Raw genomic sequence first — 22,068 nt, 5'->3', positions numbered from 1 at the left:
TGTAAACATTCTTAAAGTGGTATTATTAAAGCGTTCCATTTATTAAAGTGGCCAATGATATCAAGTCTGTAGGTAGGCAGCCACCTCTCTGTGCTTGTGGTAGCTGTTAAACAATCTGATGGCATTGATATAGATTGAAAAACAGCTTCTATCTGTCCCAGCTTTGATGCACCTGTACTGACCTCGCCTTCTGGATGGAAGCGGGGTGAACAGATAGTGGCTCGGGTGGTTATTGTCCTTATTTATCTTTTTTGCCTTCCTATGACATCGGGTGTTGTAGGTGTCCTGTAGGGCAGGAAGTTTGCCCCCGGTAAATGTGTTGGGCAGACCGCACCACCCACTGGGGAACCTTGCGGTTGCGGGTGGTACAGTTGTCGTACCAGGCGTGATGCAGCCGATAGGATGCTTTCAATTGTGCATCTGTAAAAGTTTGAGAGTTTTCGGTGACAAGCCACATTTAGGCTCTGATGCGCCTTCTTCACCACACTCTCTGTGTGGGTGGGCTATTTCAGTTTGCCAGTGATCTGTACGCCAAGAAACTTGAAGCTTTCCACCTTCTCCACTGCGGTCCCGTCAATGTAGATAGGGGGTGTACCCTCTGCTGTTTCCTGAATTCCACGATCATCTCCTTTGTTTTGTTGACGTTGAGGGAGAGGTTGTTTTCCAGGCACCATACTCCCAGAGCCCTCACCTGCTCCCTGTAGGCTGTCTCTTCATCGTTGGTAATCAAGCCTACTACTGTTGTGTCATCTGCAAACTTGATGATTGCTCTGTGACTAACGCTGTTGGTACAGCCAGGAGAGTTCTGCACCTGGACGGCAGGCAGGAAATCCCCAGCCCGCGACTGTCACACCACCCCACCCAACAGAATCAAAGCCATGTATGGGTCCACTTTGTACCTGTACTGTCCAGCTACAGGCAACTCCCCCATGCTAGTAATCAAACCTACAGTGGGGCAAAAAAGTATTTAGTCAGCCACCAATTGTGCAAGTTCTCCCACTTAAAAAGATGAGAGAGGCCTGTAATTTTCATCATAGGTACACTTCAACTATGACAGACAAAATGAGAAGAAAAAAATCCAGAAAATCACATTGTAGGATTTTTAATGAATTTATTTGCAAATTATGGTGGAAAATAAGTATTTGGTCAATACAAAAGTTTATCTCAATACTTTGTTATATACCCTTTATTGGCAATGACAGAGGTCAAACGTTTTCTGTAAGTCTTCACGAGGGTTTCACACACTGTTGCTGGTATTTTGGCCCATTCCTCCATGCAGATCTCCTCTAGAGCAGTGATGTTTTGGGGCTGTTGCTGGGCAACACGGACTTTCAACTCCCTCCAAAGATTTTCTATGGGGTTGAGATTTGGAGACTGGCTAGGCCACTCCAGGACCTTGAAATGCTTCTTACGAAGCCACTCCTTCGTTGCCCGGGCGGTGTGTTTGGGATCATTGTCATGCTGAAAGACCCAGCCACGTTTCATCTTCAATGCCCTTGCTGATGGAAGGAGGTTTTCACTCAAAATCTCACGATACATGGCCCCATTCATTCTTTCCTTTACACGGATCAGTCGTCCTGGTCCCTTTGCAGAAAAACAGCCCCAAAGCATGATGTTTCCACCCCCATGCTTCACAGTAGGTATGGTGTTCTTTGGATGCAACTCAGCATTCTTTGTCCTCCAAACACGACGAGTTGAGTTTTTACCAAAAAGTTATACTTTGGTTTCATCTGACCATATGACATTCTCCCAATCTTCTTCTGGATCATCCAAATGCTCTCTAGCAAACTTCAGACGGGCCTGGACATGTACTGGCTTAAGCAGGGGGACACGTCTGGCACTGCAGGATTTGAGTCCCTGGCGGCGTAGTGTGTTACTGATGGTAGGCTTTGTTACTTTGGTCCCAGCTCTCTGCAGGTCATTCACTAGGTCCCCCTGTGTGGTTCTGGGATTGTTGCTCACCGTTCTTGTGATCATTATGACCCCACGGGGTGACATTTTAGGTCCAATCTCAATCTTAATTACAAATCCCCTTGATCATAACTGTACCTACCTTAAAATCAACTTCCAGCATAAGTTACTAGTTAGATCATGGCTAGCCCTACTCTGCAGTAAGTAACTTAAAAGTGATAGCAAACAGGCTATCTGCAAAGTGTGGTAGTCTTTTGAGTAACGTTAACAGATTGATAATAACAATTGTTCGTTTTGAGTTCAAGTACGAAAATAGTTAATGGATTTGAAATTGCTGAATGTTAACTTGCTGAACATAATGGTAAGCTAAATTGGGAACCAACCTCTCTTATCTGATTAACTGTCTGTTAATGGAACCAAAGGTCTAATGTTAACTTACACAGCGACTCAACTTTCGTAAAAGTTGTTCAGGAAACCTAAACCCGATATAAAGCTTAAAGAGCTTGTGAAGCTGTGGAAATATTCTCTCTTCTTCTTCTGTATGTTCTTCTTACTCTTCTGTATCTCGCAACCAACGTTAATATTCTCTCTTCCTCATCCTCGATTTGAAAAATGCTCCACCGAATGTCAAAATAAATGCTTCTTTCAACAAGAGGTGAAATGAGATGTCAATTGGCATCAAACTGGCAGTAGCGAATTAAATTATGCGGTGGCACTCGGGGTGGCCAATCAGATGTCAGGGGTGTCCAGTGCCACCCCGGACACTCCTCTGGCTCTGCCCCTGGCCCTGAGAGACCTGTCACTGTGTTCTCCAATGGAACCTTACGGATCCTACAGTTGACTAAAATGGAAAGAGGCAACAACCTGTGTATTTTCCAGAGAATCAACGGTGAGGACATGGAGCTGTTCCAGGTGGAGATGCTCATGACACCACCTAAGATCGAACACCTGGGCACAGCCCAGAAGAGGGTGACCTACGGGGAGAACTTTGAGTGGACTGTGTTGCCTCATGCTTCCCTGACCCAGAGATGTCCTGGAGCCTCCCTGATGGAACCATGATCAACAACAACCTCCAGATGGACAACAGCGGCACTCGTTCTGGCCACGATGTCATCTTCGGGAATGGATAAGATGGCGCCGAAGAGGATGGCTAACCAATTGTGCTATTTTGTTAGTTTTTTTGCGTTGTTTGTAACATATTGTTGCTGCTACCGTCTCTTATGACCGAAAATAACGTCTGGACATCAGAACAGCGATTACTCACCACAAACTGGAAGAATATACCATGATGAGAAGGATATACTGCTCTACCGGAAACAGGCCCAAATCTCTGTCATTTGCGTGAAGAAAAGACAAAGGGAAAAAAGGACGCAGATCAGGCTGCCTTCTGAGAATCCGTAGGCGAGCGAGTAAACTACCACTGTTTCCGTTCTACTTGCTAACATGCAACTATTGGAAAATAAAACTGATGACCTACGAATCTGATTATCCTACCAACTGGACATTAAGAACTATAATATCTTATGTTTCACCGAGTCATGGCTGAACGACGACAAGGATAATATAGAGCTGGCAGGATTTTCCATGCACTGGCAGAACAGAGATGCTACGAGGGATGGGGGTGTGTCTTTTTGTCAATAACAAACAGCTGGTGCGCGATGTCTAATATTAAAGAAGTCTCGAGGTATTGCTCGCCTGAGGTAGAGTTTGTCTATTTACCACCAGAGACCGATGCTGGCACTAATACCGCACTCAACCAGCTGTATAAGGCCATAGACAAACAAGAAAATACTCATCCAGAAGCAGCACGCCTAGTGAACGGGGGCTTTAATGCAGGCAAACTTAAATCAATTTTACAAACATTTTACCAGCATGTCACAAAAAAACTGCATTTAAAGCTCTGCCTCACCCTTCATTTGGCAAATCTGACAATAATTATATCCTCCTGATTCCTGCTTACAAGCAAAAACTAAAACAAGAAGTACCAGTGACTCGCTTAATACGGAAGTGGTGAGGTGACGCTACAGGACTGCTTTGCTAGCACAGACTGGAATATGTTCCGGGATTCATCCAATGGCATTGAGGAGTATACCACCTCAGTCAGCGGCTTCATCAATAAATGAAGCGACAACGTCGTCCTCACAGTGACCGTACGTATATATCCCAACCAGAAGCCATGGATTACAGGCAACATTCGCATCTAGCTAAAGGCTAGAGCTGCCGCTTTCAAGGAGCTTATAAGAAATCCCACTATGCCCTCAGACTAACCATCAAACAAGCAAAGCTTCAATACAGGATTAAGATATAATCCTACTACACCAACTCTGACGCTCGTCGGATGTGGCAGGGCTCGGAAACTATTAAAGACTACAAAGGGAAACCCAGATGCGAGCTGCCCAGTGACGCAGGCCTACCAAATGAGTGAAATGCCTTTTATGCTCGCTTGGAGGCAAGCAACACTGAAGCAGGCACGAGAGCACCAGCTGTTCTGGAGGACTGTGTGATAACGCTCTCCGAAGCCGATGTGAGCAAGACCTTTAAACAGGTCAACATTCACAAAACCGTGGGGCCAGATGGATTGCCAGAACGTGTACTCAAAGCATGCGCGGACCCACTGGCAAGTGTCTTCACTGACATTTTCAACCTCTCCCTAACTGAGTCTACCTATATGTTTCAAGCAGACTGCCATAGTCCCTGTTCCCAAGGAAGTGAAGGTAACCTGCCTAAATGAATACCACCCCGTAGCACTCACATCGGTAGCCATGAAGTGCTTTGAAAGGCTGGTCATGGCTCACATCAACAGCATCCTCCCGGATACCCTAGACCCACTCCAATTCACAAGCCACCCCAACAGATGCACAGACGTCATCTCAATCGCACTGCACCCTGCCCTTTTCCACCTGGACAAATATAACACCTTTGTGAGAATGCTGTTCATTGACTACAGCTCAGCGTTCAACACCATAGTGCCCACGAAGCTCATTACTAAGCTAAGGACCCTGGGACTAAACACCTCCTTCTGCAAGTGGATCCTGGACATCCTGACGGGCCACCCCCAGATGGTAAGGGTAGGCAACAACACGTCTGCCATACTGATCCTCAACACTGGGACCCCTCTGGAGTGTGTCCTTAGTCCCCTTCTGTACTCCCTGTTCACCCATGACTGTGTGGCCAAACACAACTCTAACACTATCATTAAGTTTGCTGACTACACAACAGTGGTAGGCCTGATCAACGATAATGATGAGACAGCCTATAGGGAGGTCAGAGAACTGGCAGTGTGGTGCAAGGACAACAACCTCGCCCTCAATGTGAGCAAGACAAAGGAGCTGATTGTGGACTACAGGAAAAGGCGGGAAGAACAGGCTCCCATTAACATTGACTGGGCTGTAGTGGAGCAGGTTGAGAGCTTCAAGTTCCTTGGTGTCCACATCACCAACAAACTATCATGGTCCAAACACACTAAGACAGTTATGAAAAGGGCACGACAAAACCTATTCCCCCTCAGGAGACTAAAAAAATGTGGAATGGGTCACCAGATCCTCAAAAGGTTCTACAGCTGCATCATCGAGAGTATGGTTGCATCACCGCCTGGTATGGCAACTGCTCGGCATCTGACCGTAAGGCGCTACGGAGGGTAGTGCGTACGGCCCAGTACATTACTGGGGCCAAGCTTCATGCCATTCAGGATGGGCAGTGTCAGAGGAAATAGGCAGTGTCAGAGGAAAGCCCATAAAATTGACTCCAGTAACCCTAGTCAGAATGTTTTCTCTGCTGCCGCACAGCAAGCGGTACCGGAGCGCCAAGTCTAGGACCAAAAGGCTCCCCCAAAAGGCTCCCCCGAGCCATAAGACTGCTGAACAATTAATCAAATGGTCCCCAACTATTACATTGACCTCCCCCCTTCATTTGCTATGTACACTGCTGCTACTCACTGATTATTATCTATGCATAGTCACTTTACGCCTACCTACATGTACAAATTACCTCAACTAACCTGTTCCCCCGCACACTGACTCAGTACCGGTACCCCCTGTATATAGCCTTATTATTGTTATGTTATTGTGTTACTTTTTATTTTATACTTTAGTTATTTGGTAAATATTTTCTTAACTCTTCTTGAACTGCACTGTTAGTTAAGGGCTTGTAAGTAAGCATTTCACTGTAAGGTCTACACTTGTTGCATTAAGCACGTGACAAATAAAGTTTGATTTGATCACTATTGCTGCAACAAATGGAACAGAAGGATGAGGGGGACAATACTACGTGCCATGCTAAGAATGAGCTGGGGGAGGATGAGATGAAGGTGAGCGTAAAAGTAGGTCCTGACTCCCCCCGAATCGCATCCAAGGCTCAGCTGTTGCTCACGGCCCAACTAGGAGACTCTGCCTATATGACTTGACAAGCGACTGGGGATCCTCCACCGACCACTGTGTGACTCTCACCAAGCAATGACGTCCCCATATTGTCTTCAACCAAATAACAAATCTTAGGTGATGGGACTTTAGTGATAAAGAGGGTGACTTTGGCCGACCAAGGGAAGTATGCTTGTGTGGTAAGGAATTCTGCTGGGGATTACATCAAGAACATGAACTAGAAGCAAGACAGCCACACATTAATGACTAATGTGGAAGAAGCAGTATGAAAGTGTTGGCCGTATCTTATCAGACAACACTGCTTGACTGCAGAGTGGAGGGAAAGCCTGAGCCACACAATGCCTGGGCCACACCATACAGCTTCTCTCTGCCAACACCTGGGAGGACGCTTCCAAGTCCACAAGAACGGGAGCCTGGAGCTGCGTGGAGTGAGGAAGATACACGAGGGTCAGTATGTATATCTGGCCAAAAATCACTTGGGAGAAGCAAGCCTGGCAATTGAGCTTGGAGAGGCAACCATAGCAGAAAAGCCTAGCTTCGCCACGCCGAACAGAGATTTTACCAATAAAGCAAGATGGAAGTTATGGCCCTCTGGATTGTCCTGCCCGTGGTGTCAAACCCAGAGTTTGTTTGGATCCTGCCAAACGGCACAGTTCTGACGCCTGGCACAAGACTCCAACGCTTCACTCACTATCCAGGAAACGAGATGTTGCGCATCGCCCGGCCAGTGACAGCTGACAAAGGTGTTTATCGTTGTCTGGCAAAAAACATGGCTGGGACAGCAGAGAAGTGATTTGCTCTCAAACCAGGAAGAAAGCCTGTGATTCAAGGCACAACAAGGGGCATGAATGTCACGTTTGGCCAAATTCTGAACCTGCCGTGCTCTGTGGATGGCTGGCCACAGGCCTTGATTACATGGACCATACCAAACAGCCTGGTCCTGAACAAGCCCCAGGTTAGTGGGAGAATGACTTTTTCATCAAACGGCAGGGGAACTTATTGCAGCGGACCCTTTCTCATTTGACAGTAGAACCTAGGTCTGCAAGGCCACCAACACATTTGGATTGTCTACGTTTTCATGCCCAGTTGCAGTTATGGTGTATCATCCACATATCAGAAACGCAACCCCTTCCATCACCTCATGCTGCCCTTGTAACACTGACCATCCTACCAATCCTCGACTTTGGCGATGTCATTTACAAAATAGCCTCCAATACCCTACTCAACAAATTGGATGCAGTCTATCACAGTGCAATCCGTTTTGTCACCAAAGCCCCATATACTACCCACCATTGCGACCTGTACGCTCTCGTTGGCTGGCCCTCGCTTCATACTCGTCGCCAAACCCACTGGCTCCATGTCATCTACAAGACCCTGCTAGGTAAAGTCCCCCCTTATCTCAGCTCGCTGGTCACCATAGCATCTCCCACCTGTAGCACACGCTCCAGCAGGTATATCTCTCTAGTCACCCCCAAAACCAATTCTTTCTTTGGCCGCCTCTCCTTCCAGTTCTCTGCTGCCAATGACTGGAACGAACTACAAAAATCTCTGAAACGGGAAACACTTATCTCCCTCACTAGCTTTAAGCACCAACTGTCAGAGCAGCTCACAGATTACTGCACCTGTACATAGCCCACCTATAATTTAGCCCAAACAACTACCTCTTTCCCTACTGTATTTAATTTATTTATTTTGCTCCTTTGCACCCCATTATTTTTATTTCTACTTTGCACATTCTTCCATTGCAAATCTACCATTCCAGTGTTTTATTTGCTATATTGTATTTACTTTGCCACCATGGCCTTTTTTTGCCTTTACCTCCCTTCTCACCTCATTTGCTCACATCGTATATAGACTTGTTTATACTGTATTATTGACTGTATGTTTGTTTTACTCCATGTGTAACTCTGTGTCGTTGTATCTGTCGAACTGCTTTGCTTTATCTTGGCCAGGTCGCAAGGGCAACATTGTCATACAAGATCCAGTGCTTGTGAATTCAGGGATTTACAAATGCAACGCAAAAAATGCTCTAGGAAGTGACTTCAAAGCAACATATCTTCAGGGGATCTGAGCCACAACCAAATAGAAGTGCCTAAGTTAGTCATATTTGACCATTTCAATTGAATTCTAAACTTAATCGTCTAGAAAACCATATGTACAGTGCAATTATGTAACCGCGTAATTACTGTGCAGGGATAAATATTCCTGTCTGTAAATATCTAAGTATACTGTTGACTGAACTCACATTGTTGTTTTAACTACAACTTTTTTTTTACTAAGATAGTTTACAGGTGACTAGTGTTCCTTCTGACCATACAAAACAACTAAATGGGAATTGCTTACATCGGAATCTGTCTGTATGCCCTCTCTGATGGTAAAGAGTGAGAATCCAATTCTGGAGCATGCTTTCAGATTTCATAGAAACCATTTGGAACAAATGAGCCTTTCATAAAGAGTAAAAAGAAGCTTTGTGTGATACAAATGTTAGAATTGTTTTCTACAGAGCTAATCAAAATGGAGATCCAGTATATAACTCTACAAACTCTTTTGGAACCAATATTTCATTAGGTGAGTGACATGAATTTGTTAATTACATTGTTAATACATATCTGGTACATTTTACTTAATGACTAGACCTATGATATCCAGTGCAAATGGGAAACATGCATCATTGGTGCACTACTTGAAACCTTTCAAGATGCATTATACATCAGACACTTGTCTTGCATGGACAACAGGTTTGAGGCAAATGCATTTGCGACATTTTAGATGATGGCATCTGATCAGGGGTCGTCACTAGTTACCCCAGCCACAAAGTCATTTTTTAAAAATCTGATTTTAAACCTAACCTCATGCCTAACACTAAACCTTAAATTAAGACCAAAAAAGCAACAGCAAAAAAATAAAAAATAAATGTATTTTTATGATATTGCAAATATTTACTTTGTGGCTGTGGTAACTAGTGGAAACCCCGCTCAACTGAATGGATCACATGATTTTTCTGCGTGAAATCAAACCTTACTGACAAGAAACGATTGTATATACACATAAAGAGCTATTTAGAAATAGGGGGACTTTGAAATAATTGTATTTTCCCTTCTTCCATGAGGAAGCTGCTTTTGGGGGAGTGGATTGCTGTTGTTGCCCTGCCTGGCAGCCTCACCTTCCTTCCCCCATCTGCGAGAACAGTGCATAACTGTGTACATCATCTTAGCGTAATGGCAAATGAATCTCTTGAAAATGATGGAGGGACCGGTTCGAGAAATTCAAGAAATATAAATTTCACATCATCTGTGGATCTCAGCACGTCATTGGAATCGAGTGTTCAGATTCGAATATTTAAAATAATTGTAATCGGGGATTCAAATGTAGGGAAGACCTGCTTAACCTTCCGCTTCACCGGTGGGAGCTTTCCAGAGAAGACCGAGGCGACAATCGGTGTGGATTTCAGGGAGAAAGCAGTGGAAATAGAGGGCGAAAAAATAAAGGTAAGAGCTTACTTAAGCATCTGATCGAGACAGGGCCGCTTTTCTTTCTTTCCTTGTGTCAATTAACCATTTATGTGTTCATCGCTTCAACCGTTATACATCTATGCATGACATGTCAATAACCCGAGTAGAGAATTATTTATTTCCAGAGTCCATACGCAATTAAAATGTTCCATTTATATTTATATGGGTTGTTAGGTTGAATGTTTCTATTAAGTAATATATCCATCAGCAATGTTTGCATGTTTTTTTAGTTAAGGAATTGACAGTATAATTTTATGTTGCATCAGAGCACCATCACATCATATCCTCAGATCACCTACTGTTTTCTTTGCACCTGCCAATAAACGAGTCGACAAACCTCTGAATGCCCCCTGCCTAACATGATGACCTAGTCCCAGTGTTTTTAGCAACAGGCAGTGACATAGCTAATGTGATGTTTTAACAATATTTCTCTTCATCTGTCTTCTAATTGAGATTCACCATCAAAATAAAACCTGTGCTCAGTATGAAAGCATAAGCAAGAGCCTCTTTGTTCAATTATCTATTATTCATAAATGGAAGACATGCACTAATGCAGCATTCAAAACACTGGGCCTTTTATAAAAGCATATATGTGGAATTAATCTGTCCTCCCTTTTACCATGTCCACTGGCTTCATAATGCAATGATCCTCCAAACATAATCATTAAACTAAGCCGGTTACCTACATTTTCCTTTGTACCTTGTTCAGTTTATTATTTATTCTGATTATGTCTCGGCCCATTTAATATACCATCTATCTCTGACCAATACCAATGATTACTCTCTGGCCACTGGATCTGTTATTACTCCTCAACAGGTGCAGGTGTGGGACACTGCAGGACAGGAACGCTTCAGGAAGAGCATGGTAGAACACTACTACCGCAATGTGCACGCTGTCGTTTTCGTTTACGATATCACTAAGATGAACTCATTCCAGAACCTGAAGACGTGGATCCAGGAGTGCAACGGGCACCGTGTCTCACCCACTGTGCCTCGGGTACTGGTGGGCAACAAGTGTGACCTGGTTAGTCAGATACAAGTGCCCTCCAACACTGCCCTCAAGTTTGCAGACGCCCACAACATGCTGCTGTTTGAGACCTCGGCCAAGGACCCAAAGGAGAGCCAAAACGTGGACTCCATTTTCATGTGCCTGGCATGTCGGCTGAAGGCCCAGAAGTCCCTGCTGTACAGGGATGTGGAGAGGGAGGACGGAAGGGTTAGGCTTTCACAAGAGACAAATATTAATAAGAGCATCTGCCCTTGCTGAGGGAAATACTGTGACTCTCCTCCACTCTGCAATGATTCCTCCTCTCCTTTTAATACTGCTGTGGCTTGAATGGAAGAATTGAACATAAACAACATAAGAAGAAGATACTGTTCTAATGTTAACATTTCTTGTAGGAATGTGCGTGCAGTTATTTCCATTTTTTTATTGAACGGTCTAATACGGTATTGTGGTCTGTCTGTATACACCTCTTTTTGACCTTCTTTTGCTTTATTCTCTTTCTTTGATATATTATCATTATCACATTCTGTGTTTCCTCCTAATAATGGCCTTAAGGCAAGAGATGTTATCCAATGGTGTGTTTGTAAAATATGTTTATTTATTTTGTATTTGAGTTGTACATATCTGTATATTTTTGCTGTCAGTATTATTGTTTCATGCCATATACATCTGTGTAACATGATTGCCACATTCTCACAAAGGGACTTTCATGAAGACTATTCCATGTCAGACTATTTGGGTATACCAGTCAAAATTTGACACATCTACTCATTCCAGGGTTCTTTATTATTACTATGTTTTACATTGTAGAATAATAGGGAAGACATGAAAACTATGAAATAACACATATGGAATCATGTAGTAACTAAAAAAGTGTTAAACAAATCAAAATATATTTTAGATTCTTCAAAGTAGCCACCCTTAGCCTTGATGACAGCTTTGCACTCTTGGCATTCTCTCAATGTATATATACAATCAGAGGAAGAGGTGAAGCGAGAAAAAAAAAATGGTCTTCCCCATCAGGAGTTTTTGTATGGAGGTCAATGAGATTGTGTAATTTGGTCAACAAAAAAATGGAATGGCTTATTTGCTATGCAAGGCATATTTAATTGAATAGAAGTTTCGTAATGCTTAGGTTGTTATGAGTGTACTAATAAGTAGGACACGTGACTACTTTGAGAAAAACAACTTTATATCGGAGTTGTGCCTGTTGTTCACATGGTCAGTGCTATGAGGGATCCTTGGGACTTCCCTACCCTTTACCCATACAATTTTAAATTGTAACTTCAATGGGGCTGGGACGTCCCAAGGATCCCAGATATTATAGATTTTTTTTGGTGGGCATTACCTTTTTCTAATTTCTTAATCCCCACGATGTATATCAAAGTAGTGAAGGTATACGCTGTATCAATGAATAAGGCTGATGAAACAGATCAAAATGTTTAGCTTAAAATGTTGATAAAGTATTATTGCTTCACATTTTAAGCGCAGCAATGTAACCACGGTGGTAGGCCGAGCGGTTTCATAGACTTTGAGATGGAAATGTCCATTCTAAATTTTGAAAGATGGGAGATGTAAAGATGCAACAAATATCATGGATTACTAATATGACTAGGATAATGCCTTTAGCTGCTAGATAATGAAAGAAAGTTGTTTTGAAAACCAATAGAACAGGAGAGTGCATATGAGGAAGTCTTTATAAAATAATTGCCTCCACATTTCTATGGTGGGATTTTGGCTATAGGCTGCTTTGAAGCAAGGTAAGACATGCCTCATAATAGGAAGTAAAACGTCCAGGTTTCAAACAATTAAGGAACAGCAGATGGAAAGGCTTTGCCAAGAACCTTCTCAATTAAATGTTAGCTAGCTACAAAGTAGCCTATGCCTACCCGGAAGAATGTTATCATGATTATTTGCATCAATCCAGTGGCCATTTGTTTTGCAAACGCCATGTCTGCTACAGAAACACTGCTAACCAAACAACAGTGCTAGGTGCCTGCTCAGTTGAATTAAAGTCTAACTAAACTCAAAAATCTAAATGTCTTAGATTTTTACCAGACCTCAAAAGTGGTCTGATGTGGTTTAAGCATTGTTGTTAACTTAATTTTGTTGTTTTTTATTAAAAAACCTATTAAAAAATATGAGATTTCTCATTTTAGGTCATTGAGAGTCTGTCACTGTTTGTCTTTTTTTTTTTTTTTATCACACGGCACTGTGCCTTCACCGGGTGGGCCGGTAGGGACATTTTTTGCTAAATTTGTATATACCCACTTCTCCAGGCACCACTACACCGCTGCCGACACTATATTTCCTGTTAGCATTCCTAAGATCTGGAGAAGCATGTTTTGCAAGCATGGAGAAGCCAGAGATAGCCAGACTAGTAAATTGGGCTAGGAAACGATGGGTATTAGAAAAAGGCCATCACGGCATGATGAACGGATAGACGTGGTTATGCACAGTGAGAAGAAAGAGAAGAGTCGAATGAAGTGGGAAGAAGTGTCTTGAGAATGGCGCCGAGTAACCTGACGAGAGTGAGGATGAATTAGCTGTGGTGGCAGGTGTGGTGAAGACCTCTGAGTCCGAGTCTCGCCCCGATGGTCATGCAAAGGATGAGTCGACCCAGTGGGAGTGAACATTTTGGAGAACGTGGATCTCTGTCTTTTGACTGATCCATATGTAGTCTCAGGCTGGGTAGGAAAGAAGTTGGGTACTATTAAATCGGTGAGGTAGCTCAAAGTGGATTCTTCTGTTCAGAGGGAGCTTTGTGTCACGCGCCTAGGGACAAGACCTTTGCAGAACATGCACCTTTGAAAGTAGTGATTAGTGAGGTGGCGTTAAGTGTTGAGGTGGAGCAACTGAAATGTAAGATTCCTTGTGTCTGTGATGCCCACCATTTGGTACGATGCAGCTCGTGGCAAGCGTGGTAAAACTGAGAAGACACTGTCTGTCCTTTTAAGTTTTGAAGGAGAGGCTTTACCTGATAAAGTCATATAAGGATATGTCAGTTATCCTGTGGGAGCTTTTGGGCCGAACCCACTAAGGCATTTCAGATGCCAACCTTATGGTTATATTGCAGTCTGGTGTATTCACGATGCTTTGAACATTAACACTCAAAATTTGACAACTTTGTTACTTTGTGATTTTTGGGGGATGAAATTTAAAGTAGGCACCATATTTTTTATGTGGTTTGACACTTTATTCAGCCAGTAATTAAATGAGATAGGAAAACAGGCAAATGCTAGAAACAGTGGGTTAGGAGCAGAGATTGATCCCTGTTCTCAGGTGGAAAGTTGTAACACTGCCTGGCACATGTTCGACTAAACCAAGGCTCTGCACAGGAAATTTTATTTTTATTTTAACTCTTTAACTAGGCAAGTCAGTTAAAAACAAATTCTAATTTTCAATGACGGCCTAGGAACAGTGGGTTAACTGCCTTGTTCAGGGGCAGAACGACAGATTTTTACCTTGTCCACTTGGGGATTTGATCTTGCAACCTTTCGGTTACTAATCCAACGCTCTAACCACTAGGTTACCATGCCACCCCCAAGGAAATATTCATGTTTGATGGCAGTAGGTAACCAAATCATAGACTGCAATCTCCATGTCCATAGACTGCTTTCAAGGCAAGGACACAATCATTTAATAATTTGGGTGAACTCTCTCTTTAAGTAATCACATTAACGACAGTGACCAGAGTAAAGGTAGTATGCATGTGTGCTATGCCTACTGCTTCCAGAATATCTATCTGGACCATGGATGACATAGCTGACAGTTTTAATGACAGTTTTAGATTTTGTACTACTTGAAATGTTGATAAAATTGAGAGATGTCCAATGTCACCAGGGCGTATGGGGTTATCTGTAACACAAATGTATGTATTAGGACTCCTTATAACCAAGTGCATATTTAATGTATAGTTCTGAAATTGACTAAAATACTAACATGTACTGCCATGCTGTTAATTAAATACTATCACACACAACACATAAACAAAACAATTAATTTTACTTACATTCATCTTTCTGTCTCACATAAACACCAGGTAGTTACTTATCCTCAGGAGATGGAAGCATTTAATTTCAATATACTGGACACTTAATTTCAACATATTTTTGTGACTCAATTCCCACCATTAAAAACAAAGCACACAACCACATTTTTACGACTCACATCTGACAACAGCATGTTATGGGCAAGAGTGTCAGTTATGGGTCCCACTGATCCAGTAACTGCAGGACCTGGAGGCCCAGGGGGTCCAGGCAAGACAGGGAGACCCTACCCCACAAAAAACACAAGAGAAGATTGATTTTTGAACACTTAAATTTGGCCCATTCTACCTTCCAATGCATGCAAATGGTCCCCAGTTTGTGCTTTAATATAGTTTGTGTTCTCAGTCAACTTGCTTGGTAAAACAAGGGCCAATAAAGAAATATAAAATACTGAAAGATGTCGTGAAGGACTACATAGCTAAAAAGGAACATATAAATTCCTTGGTTAGACAAAATACATCTATGAATGTGTTCAGCTCGACATTAGCAAATTGGTTACACAACTTCAATGGCAAATTGCATTCCACTTGGAGATTCTGACGCTGTGGGATACTTCAGTCAATGTTTGGTCTTGAATACAAACATCTGTAATGGGTTCAGGGTTGTTTATACTAGTGACAGGTGTAGTGGACTATTAGCTGAACCAGCAAGGATGATGAGGAAATATGGCCTTTAGGTAATCAGTGGAGTGAAGATACAGTACACAGCGTTGTACGAGATCTTCAGTTTCTTGGCAATTTCTCGCATGGAATAGCCTTAACTTCCCAGAACAAGAATAAACTTCTGAGTTTCAGAAGAAATGTCTTTGTTTCTGGCCATTTTGAGCCTGTAATTGAACACACAAATGTTGATTCTCCAGATACTCAACTAGTCTAAAGACGGACAGTTGTATTGCTTCTTTAATTAGCACAACAGTTTTCAGCTGTGCTAACATAATTGCAAAAGGGTTTTATAATGATCAATTAGCCTTTTAAAGTGGTAAACCTGGATTAGATAACACAACGTCCCATTGGAACACAGGAGTGGTGGTTGCTGATAATGGGCCTCTGTACGCCTATGTAGATATTCCATAAAAAAATCTGCCGTTTTCAGCTACAATAGTCATTTACAACATTAACAATGTCTACACTATATTTCTGATCAATTTGATGTTATTTTGATGGGCAAAAAATTAGCTTTTCTTTCAAAAACAAGGACATTTCCAACTGACCCCAAACTTTTGAACAGTAGTGTATATATCAAGTAATAATTTCATCAGAAAATTTAAAAATAAGATAGAATGAGACCCCTAGTAATTCCACATTTGAAGTCCCCTGCCTTTGCCAGTATGTCTTCCAGCTGCTTCTTTCCAAAAGAAGATGGTCGCTTGATGGTAAACTCATGCCCCAGACATCTAATAACGATGGTCCCCTTCTCAAAAGAGAGGTAGGGGAACCAACCTTTTCCACCACATTCATCTAACAGTGCAGACACAGAGAGCTTGGCATGTATAACACACATACATACTGTATATATCAAACATCGAATCTTACATACTACATTAACTTCTTGGTGACATGGGGGCAGTATTGAGTAGCTTGGATGAATAAGGTGCCCAGAGTAAACTGCCTGCTACTCTGTCCCAGATGCTAATATATGCATATTATTAGTAGTATTAGATAGAAAACACTCTGACGTTTCTAAAACTGTTTGAATGGTGTATGTGAGTATAACAGAACTCATATAGCAGGTGAAAACCTGAGAAAAATCCAACCAGGAAGTGGGAAATCTGAGGTTTGTAGTTTTTCAACTCTTTGCCATTCCAATATACAGTGTAAATGGGGTCATATTGCACTTCCTAGGGCTTCCACTAGATGTCAACAGTCTTTAAAACATTGTTTCAGGCTTCTACTGTGAAGGAGGGGGGAATGAGAGCTGATTGAGCCAGGTGTCTGGCAGAGTGCCACAGGCCCTGAGGCGCGGTCACGAGAGAGTTAGCTCTCGTTCCATTGCTTTTCTACAGACATAGGAATTCTCCTGTTGGAACATTAATGATAAAAACATCCTAAAGATTGATTCTATACTTAGTTTGACAAGTTTCTACGGGCTGTAACATAACTTTTTTACTTTTCGTTCGATGTTCGGCTGGACCTGAATGGGCGTTTGGATTTGTTTACCAAACTCGCTAACAAAAGAAGCTATTTGGACATAAATGATGAACTTTATCGAACAAATCAAACATTTATTGTGGAACTGGGATTCCTGGGGGTGCATTCTGATGAAGATCATCAAAGGTAAGTTAATATTTATAATGCTATTTCTGAGTAATGTTGACTACACAATATGGCGGATATCTTTTTGGCTGAACGCTGTACTCAAATTATTGCATGGTTTATTTTTCCGTACATTTTTTTTCAAATCTGACACAGCGGTTACATTAAAGAGAAGTATATCTCTAATTCCATGTATAACACTTGTATTTTCTACAACATCTGTAATCTATTGATGTGACTAGATGTATCTGCTGTTTGCTATTGTCAGAAAGGAAATCACTTTAAACATAAACATACTAAATGTAGAATTGAAGACATCTTTAACCGGCTGAACTAGATCTTCTTGGCTCCGCCCTTCTTCCTTTGATCCAGTTGTGTTCACACCTATGAACAATTAAAATAGCATGGTGCAGAATGACACAATATAGGACAAGTATAAGCACCCACCTAATTATTATTATTATAGGTATTTATGGTAAATATGCTTAGGAAAACAAGAAACACAGCCACTACATTGTATGGCTTCTGCTTTTCAATAGTACTTTACCTGCAAAGGAAAGAACAAATTCTCAGACAACTCCAGTTCACATGACAAACTGTTGCGCTCCACTAGTGGCCAGGTGCTGCACCTCCTTTTGTTCTCCATTTTTCTTCAAGATGAGGACAACAGCTTCCACCACATTTTAAAGATACAATTCTCGTTAATCCAGCCACAGTGTCTGATTTCAAAAATGCTTTACAGCGAAAGCACCACAAGCGATTATGTTAGGTCACCACCAATTAGTCATTTGTTTTCAATATAAAAAGTGCATCTCGTTATTGGTGGGTGGGGTTTTCCCTATACATTTCCAGTGTTTCCCAGTGGCCAGAAGATTACCATTATTTGTAAAGGTTGGCCTGCCTTGAGAGGACAAGAGAAATGAAGGTGACTTACACCAAACTTCCAGTAATGGCAGTCTGGCAGTTGAATTGTAAGTATGGCAAAAGTATTACCTCCAGCCAGGATCAGCTCTCCTTCTCCCTGGGTACGACTCCCTAAACCTTTGTATATTTTGCTGTTTCTAATTTAAAGTGAAGCTAAAAAGTTTATAGTTGAAGTCGGAAGTTTACATACACTTAGGTTGGAGTCATTAAAACTCGTTTTTCAACCACTCCACAAATTGTTAACAAACTATAGTTTTGGCAAGTCGGTTAGGATATCTACTTAGTGCATGACAATTATTTACAGACAGATTATTTCACTTTTCACTCTATCAGAATTCCAGTGGGTCAGAAGTTTACATTCACTAAGTTGACTATGCCTTTAAAGAGCTTGGAAAATTCCAGAAAATGATGTCATGGCTTTAGAAGCTTCTGATAGGCTCATTGACATCATTTGGCGGTGTACCTGTGGATGTATTTCAAAGCCTACCTTCAAACTCATTGCCTCTTTGCTTGACATCATGGGGAAATCAAAAGAAATCAGCCAAGACCTCAGAAATATAATTGTAGACCTCCACAAGTCTGGTTCATCCTTGGGAGCAATTTCCAAATGCCTGAAGGTGCCACGTTCATCTGTACAAACAATAGTACGCAAGTATAAACACCATGGGACCACGCAGCCGTCATACCACTCAGGATGGAGACGCGTTCTGTCTCCTAGAGATGAACGCACTTTGATGGACCTTGTGAAGATGCTGGAGGAAATAGGTACAAAAGTATCTATATCCACAGTAAAACGAGTCCTATATTGACACAACCTAAAAGGCAGCTCAGCAAGGAAGAAGCCACTGCTGCCAAACCGCCATTAAAAAGTCAGACTACGGTTTGCAACTGCACATGGGGACAAAGATTATACTTTTTGTGGAAATGTTCTCTGGTCTGATGAAACAAAAATATAACTGTTTGGCCATAATGGCCATAGTTATCTTTGGAGAAAAAAGGGGGAAGCTTGCAAGTCAAAGAACACCATCCCAACCGTGAAGCATGGGGGTGGCAGCATCATGTTGTGGGGGTGCTTTGCTGCAGGAGGGACCGGTGCACTTCACAAAATAGATGGCATCATGAGGCAGAAAAATTATGTGGATATATTGAAGCAACATCTCAAGACATCAGGAAGTTAAAACTTGGTCGCAAATGGGTCTTCCAATTGGACAATGACCCCAAGCATACTTCCAAAGTTGTGGCAAAATGGCTTAACCTGTTAGAGCTCTAGGGGCGCTATTTCATTTTTGGATAAAAAACGTTCCCGTTTTAAGCGCGATATTTTGTCACGAAAAGATGCTCGACTATGCATATTCTTGACAGTTTTGGAAAGAAAACACTCTGAAGTTTCAGAATCTGCAAAGATTTTGTCTGTAAGTGCCCCAGAACTCATTCTACAGGCGAAACCAAGATGATGCATCACCCAGGAATTAGCAGAATTTCTGAAGCTCTGTTTTCCATTCTCTCCTTATATGGCTGTGATTGCGCAACGAATGAGCCTACACTTTCTGTCGTTCGCCCAAGGTCTTAGCAGCATTGTGACGTATTTGTAGGCATATCATTGGAAGATTGACCATAAGAGACTACATCACTGTAGAATGAGTTCTGGGGCACTTACAGACAATATCTTTGCAGATTCTGAAACTTCAGAGTGTTTTCTTTCAAAAACTGTCAAGAATATGCATAGTCGAGCATCTTTTCGTGACAAAATATCGCGCTTAAAACGGGAACGTTTTTTATCCAAAAATGAAATAGCGCCCCTAGAGATCCAACAGGTTAAGACAAAGGGTGGCGGGCTATGTATATTTGTAAACAACAGCTGGTGCACGATATCTAAGGAAGTCTTGAGGTTTTGCTCGCCTGAGGAAGAGTATCTCATGATAAGCTGTAAACCACACTATCTACCTAAAGAGTTTATCTGTATTTTTCGTAGCTGTCTACATACCGCCACAGACCGATGCTGGCACTAAGACCGCACTCAATGAGCTGTATTCTGCAATATGCAAACAGGAAAACGCTCATCCAGAGGTGGTGCTCCTAATGGCTGGGGACTTTAATGCAGGGAAACTTAAATCCGTTTTATCAAATTTTGCCTCAAAGCGAGCATAGAAATAGTTTAGCTTGTCTGGTAGGCTCGTGTCACTGGGCAGCTCTCGATTGTGATTCCCTTTGTAGTCTAATGGTTTCCAAGCCCTACCACATCCGACGAGCTTCAAAGCTGGTGTAGTACGATTCGATCTTAGTCCTGTATTGACGCTTTGCCTGTTTGATGGTTCGTCAGAGGGCATAGTGGGATTGTTGGTGATGAGCCTACCAGACAAGCTAAACTATTTCTATGCTCGCTTTGAGGCAAATAACACTGAAACATGAATGAGAGCACCAGCTGTTCCAGACGATTGTGTGATCACGCTCTCCGCAGCCGATGTGAGTAAGACCTTTAAACAGGTCAACATTCACAAGGCCGCAGGGCCAGATGGATTACCAGGACATGTCCTGCGAGCATGCGCTGACCAACTGACAAGTGTCTTCACTGACATATTCAACCTCCTGTCCGTGTCTCTAATACCAATATGTTTTAAGCAGACCACTATAGTCCCTGTGCCCAAGAACACTAAGGTAACCTGCCTAAATTACTACTGACCTGTAGCACTCATGTCTGTAGCCATGAAGGTCTTTGAAAGGCTGGTCATGGCTCACATCAACACCATTATCCCAGAAACCCTAAACTCACTCCAATTTGCATACTGCCCTAATAGATCCACAGATGATGGAATCTCTATTGCACTCCACACTGCCCTTTCCCACCTGGACAAAAGGAACACCTATGTGAGAATGCTATTAATTGACTATAGCTCAGCACTCAACACCATAGTTCTCTCAAAGCTCATCAATAAGCTAAGGACACTTGGACTAAACACCTCCCTCTGCAACTGGATCCTGAACTTCCTGACGGGCCTCCCCCAGGTGGTAAGGGTAGGTAACAACACATCCACCACGCTGATCCTCAACACAGGTGCGCCCTCAGGAGTGTGTGCTCAGTCCCCTCCTGTACTCCCTGTTCACTCATGACTGCACGGCCAGGCATGACTCCAACACCATAATTAAGTTTGCCGATGACACAATAGTGGTAGGCCTGATCACTGACAATGACGAGACAGCCTATTGGGAGGAGGTCAGAGACCTGGCCATGTGGTGCAAGGACAACAACCTCTCCCTCAATGTAATCAAGACAAAGGAGATGATTGTGGACTACAGGAAAAGGAGGACCGAGCACGCCCCCATTCTCATCGACTGAGCTGTAGTGGAGCAGCTTGAGAGCTTCAAGTTCCTTGGTGTCCACATCACCAACAAACTAACAAGATCCAAGGACACAAAGCCAGTCGTGAAGAGGGCATGACAAAACCTATTCCCCTTCAGGAGACTGAAAAGATTTGGCATGGGTCCTCAGACCCTCAAAAGGTTCTACAGCTGCACCATCGAGAGCATCCTGACTGGTTGCATCACTGCTTGGTATGGCAACTGCTCGGCCTCTGACCGCAAGGCACAACAGATGGTAGTGCGTACGGCCCAGTACATCACTGGGGCCAAGCTTCCTGCCATCTAGGACCTCTGTACCAGTCGGTGTCAGAAGAAGGCCCTACAATTGTCAACGACTCCAGCCACCCTAGTCATAAACTGTTACTACACGGTAAGCGGTACCGGAGCGCCAACTCAAGGTCCAAGAGGCTTCTAAACAGCTTCTACCCCCAAGCCATAAGACTCATGATCATCTAATCAAATGGCTACCCAGACTATTTCCATTGCCCTCCCCCCTCTTTTATGCCAATGCCACTCTTATCTATGCATAGTCATTTTTAATAACTCTACCTACATGTACTTATTTCCTCAATTACCTCGACTAACCACATATTGACTCTGTACCGGTACCCCCTGTATATAGTCTCGCTATTGTTATTTTACTGCTGCTCTTTAATTACTTGTTCCTTTCATTTCTTATTA

At 42.6% G+C, this 22,068-nt stretch overlaps 1 protein-coding gene and 1 pseudogene across 1 annotated transcript; both read left to right on the top strand.

Moving 5' to 3' along the window:
• The first annotated feature begins 314 nt into the window (after positions 1-314).
• Positions 315-8,486, top strand: LOC139365779 (matrix-remodeling-associated protein 5-like; annotated as a pseudogene).
• Positions 8,487-9,505: 1,019 nt separating this feature from the next.
• LOC139365901 (ras-related protein Rab-33A-like) lies at positions 9,506-11,367 on the top strand. The gene is made up of 2 exons (XM_071102960.1): positions 9,506-9,775; positions 10,617-11,367. The coding sequence occupies exons 1-2, from the start codon at positions 9,506-9,508 to the stop codon at positions 11,064-11,066; spliced, it is 720 nt and encodes a 239-aa protein (XP_070959061.1). The 3' UTR covers positions 11,067-11,367.
• The last annotated feature ends 10,701 nt before the right edge of the window (positions 11,368-22,068 follow it).

The sequence above is a fragment of the Oncorhynchus clarkii genome, chromosome 14 (assembly GCF_045791955.1).
Source record: "Oncorhynchus clarkii lewisi isolate Uvic-CL-2024 chromosome 14, UVic_Ocla_1.0, whole genome shotgun sequence".
Lineage (NCBI taxonomy): Eukaryota > Metazoa > Chordata > Actinopteri > Salmoniformes > Salmonidae > Oncorhynchus > Oncorhynchus clarkii.
Note: the sequence above shows the minus strand (reverse complement) of the source record. Positions and strands in the feature narration are given on the sequence as shown.

What these genes read in the sequence shown, in the direction of transcription:
- LOC139365901 (XM_071102960.1), top strand. Translation starts at nt 9,506, where the DNA reads ATGGCAAATGAATCTCTTGAAAATGATGGAGGGACCGGTTCGAGAAAT. An exon ending in TAGAGGGCGAAAAAATAAAG is followed by an intron (nt 9,776 to 10,616) that starts GTAAGAGCTTAC and finishes ACTCCTCAACAG; the next exon opens with GTGCAGGTGTGGGACACTGC.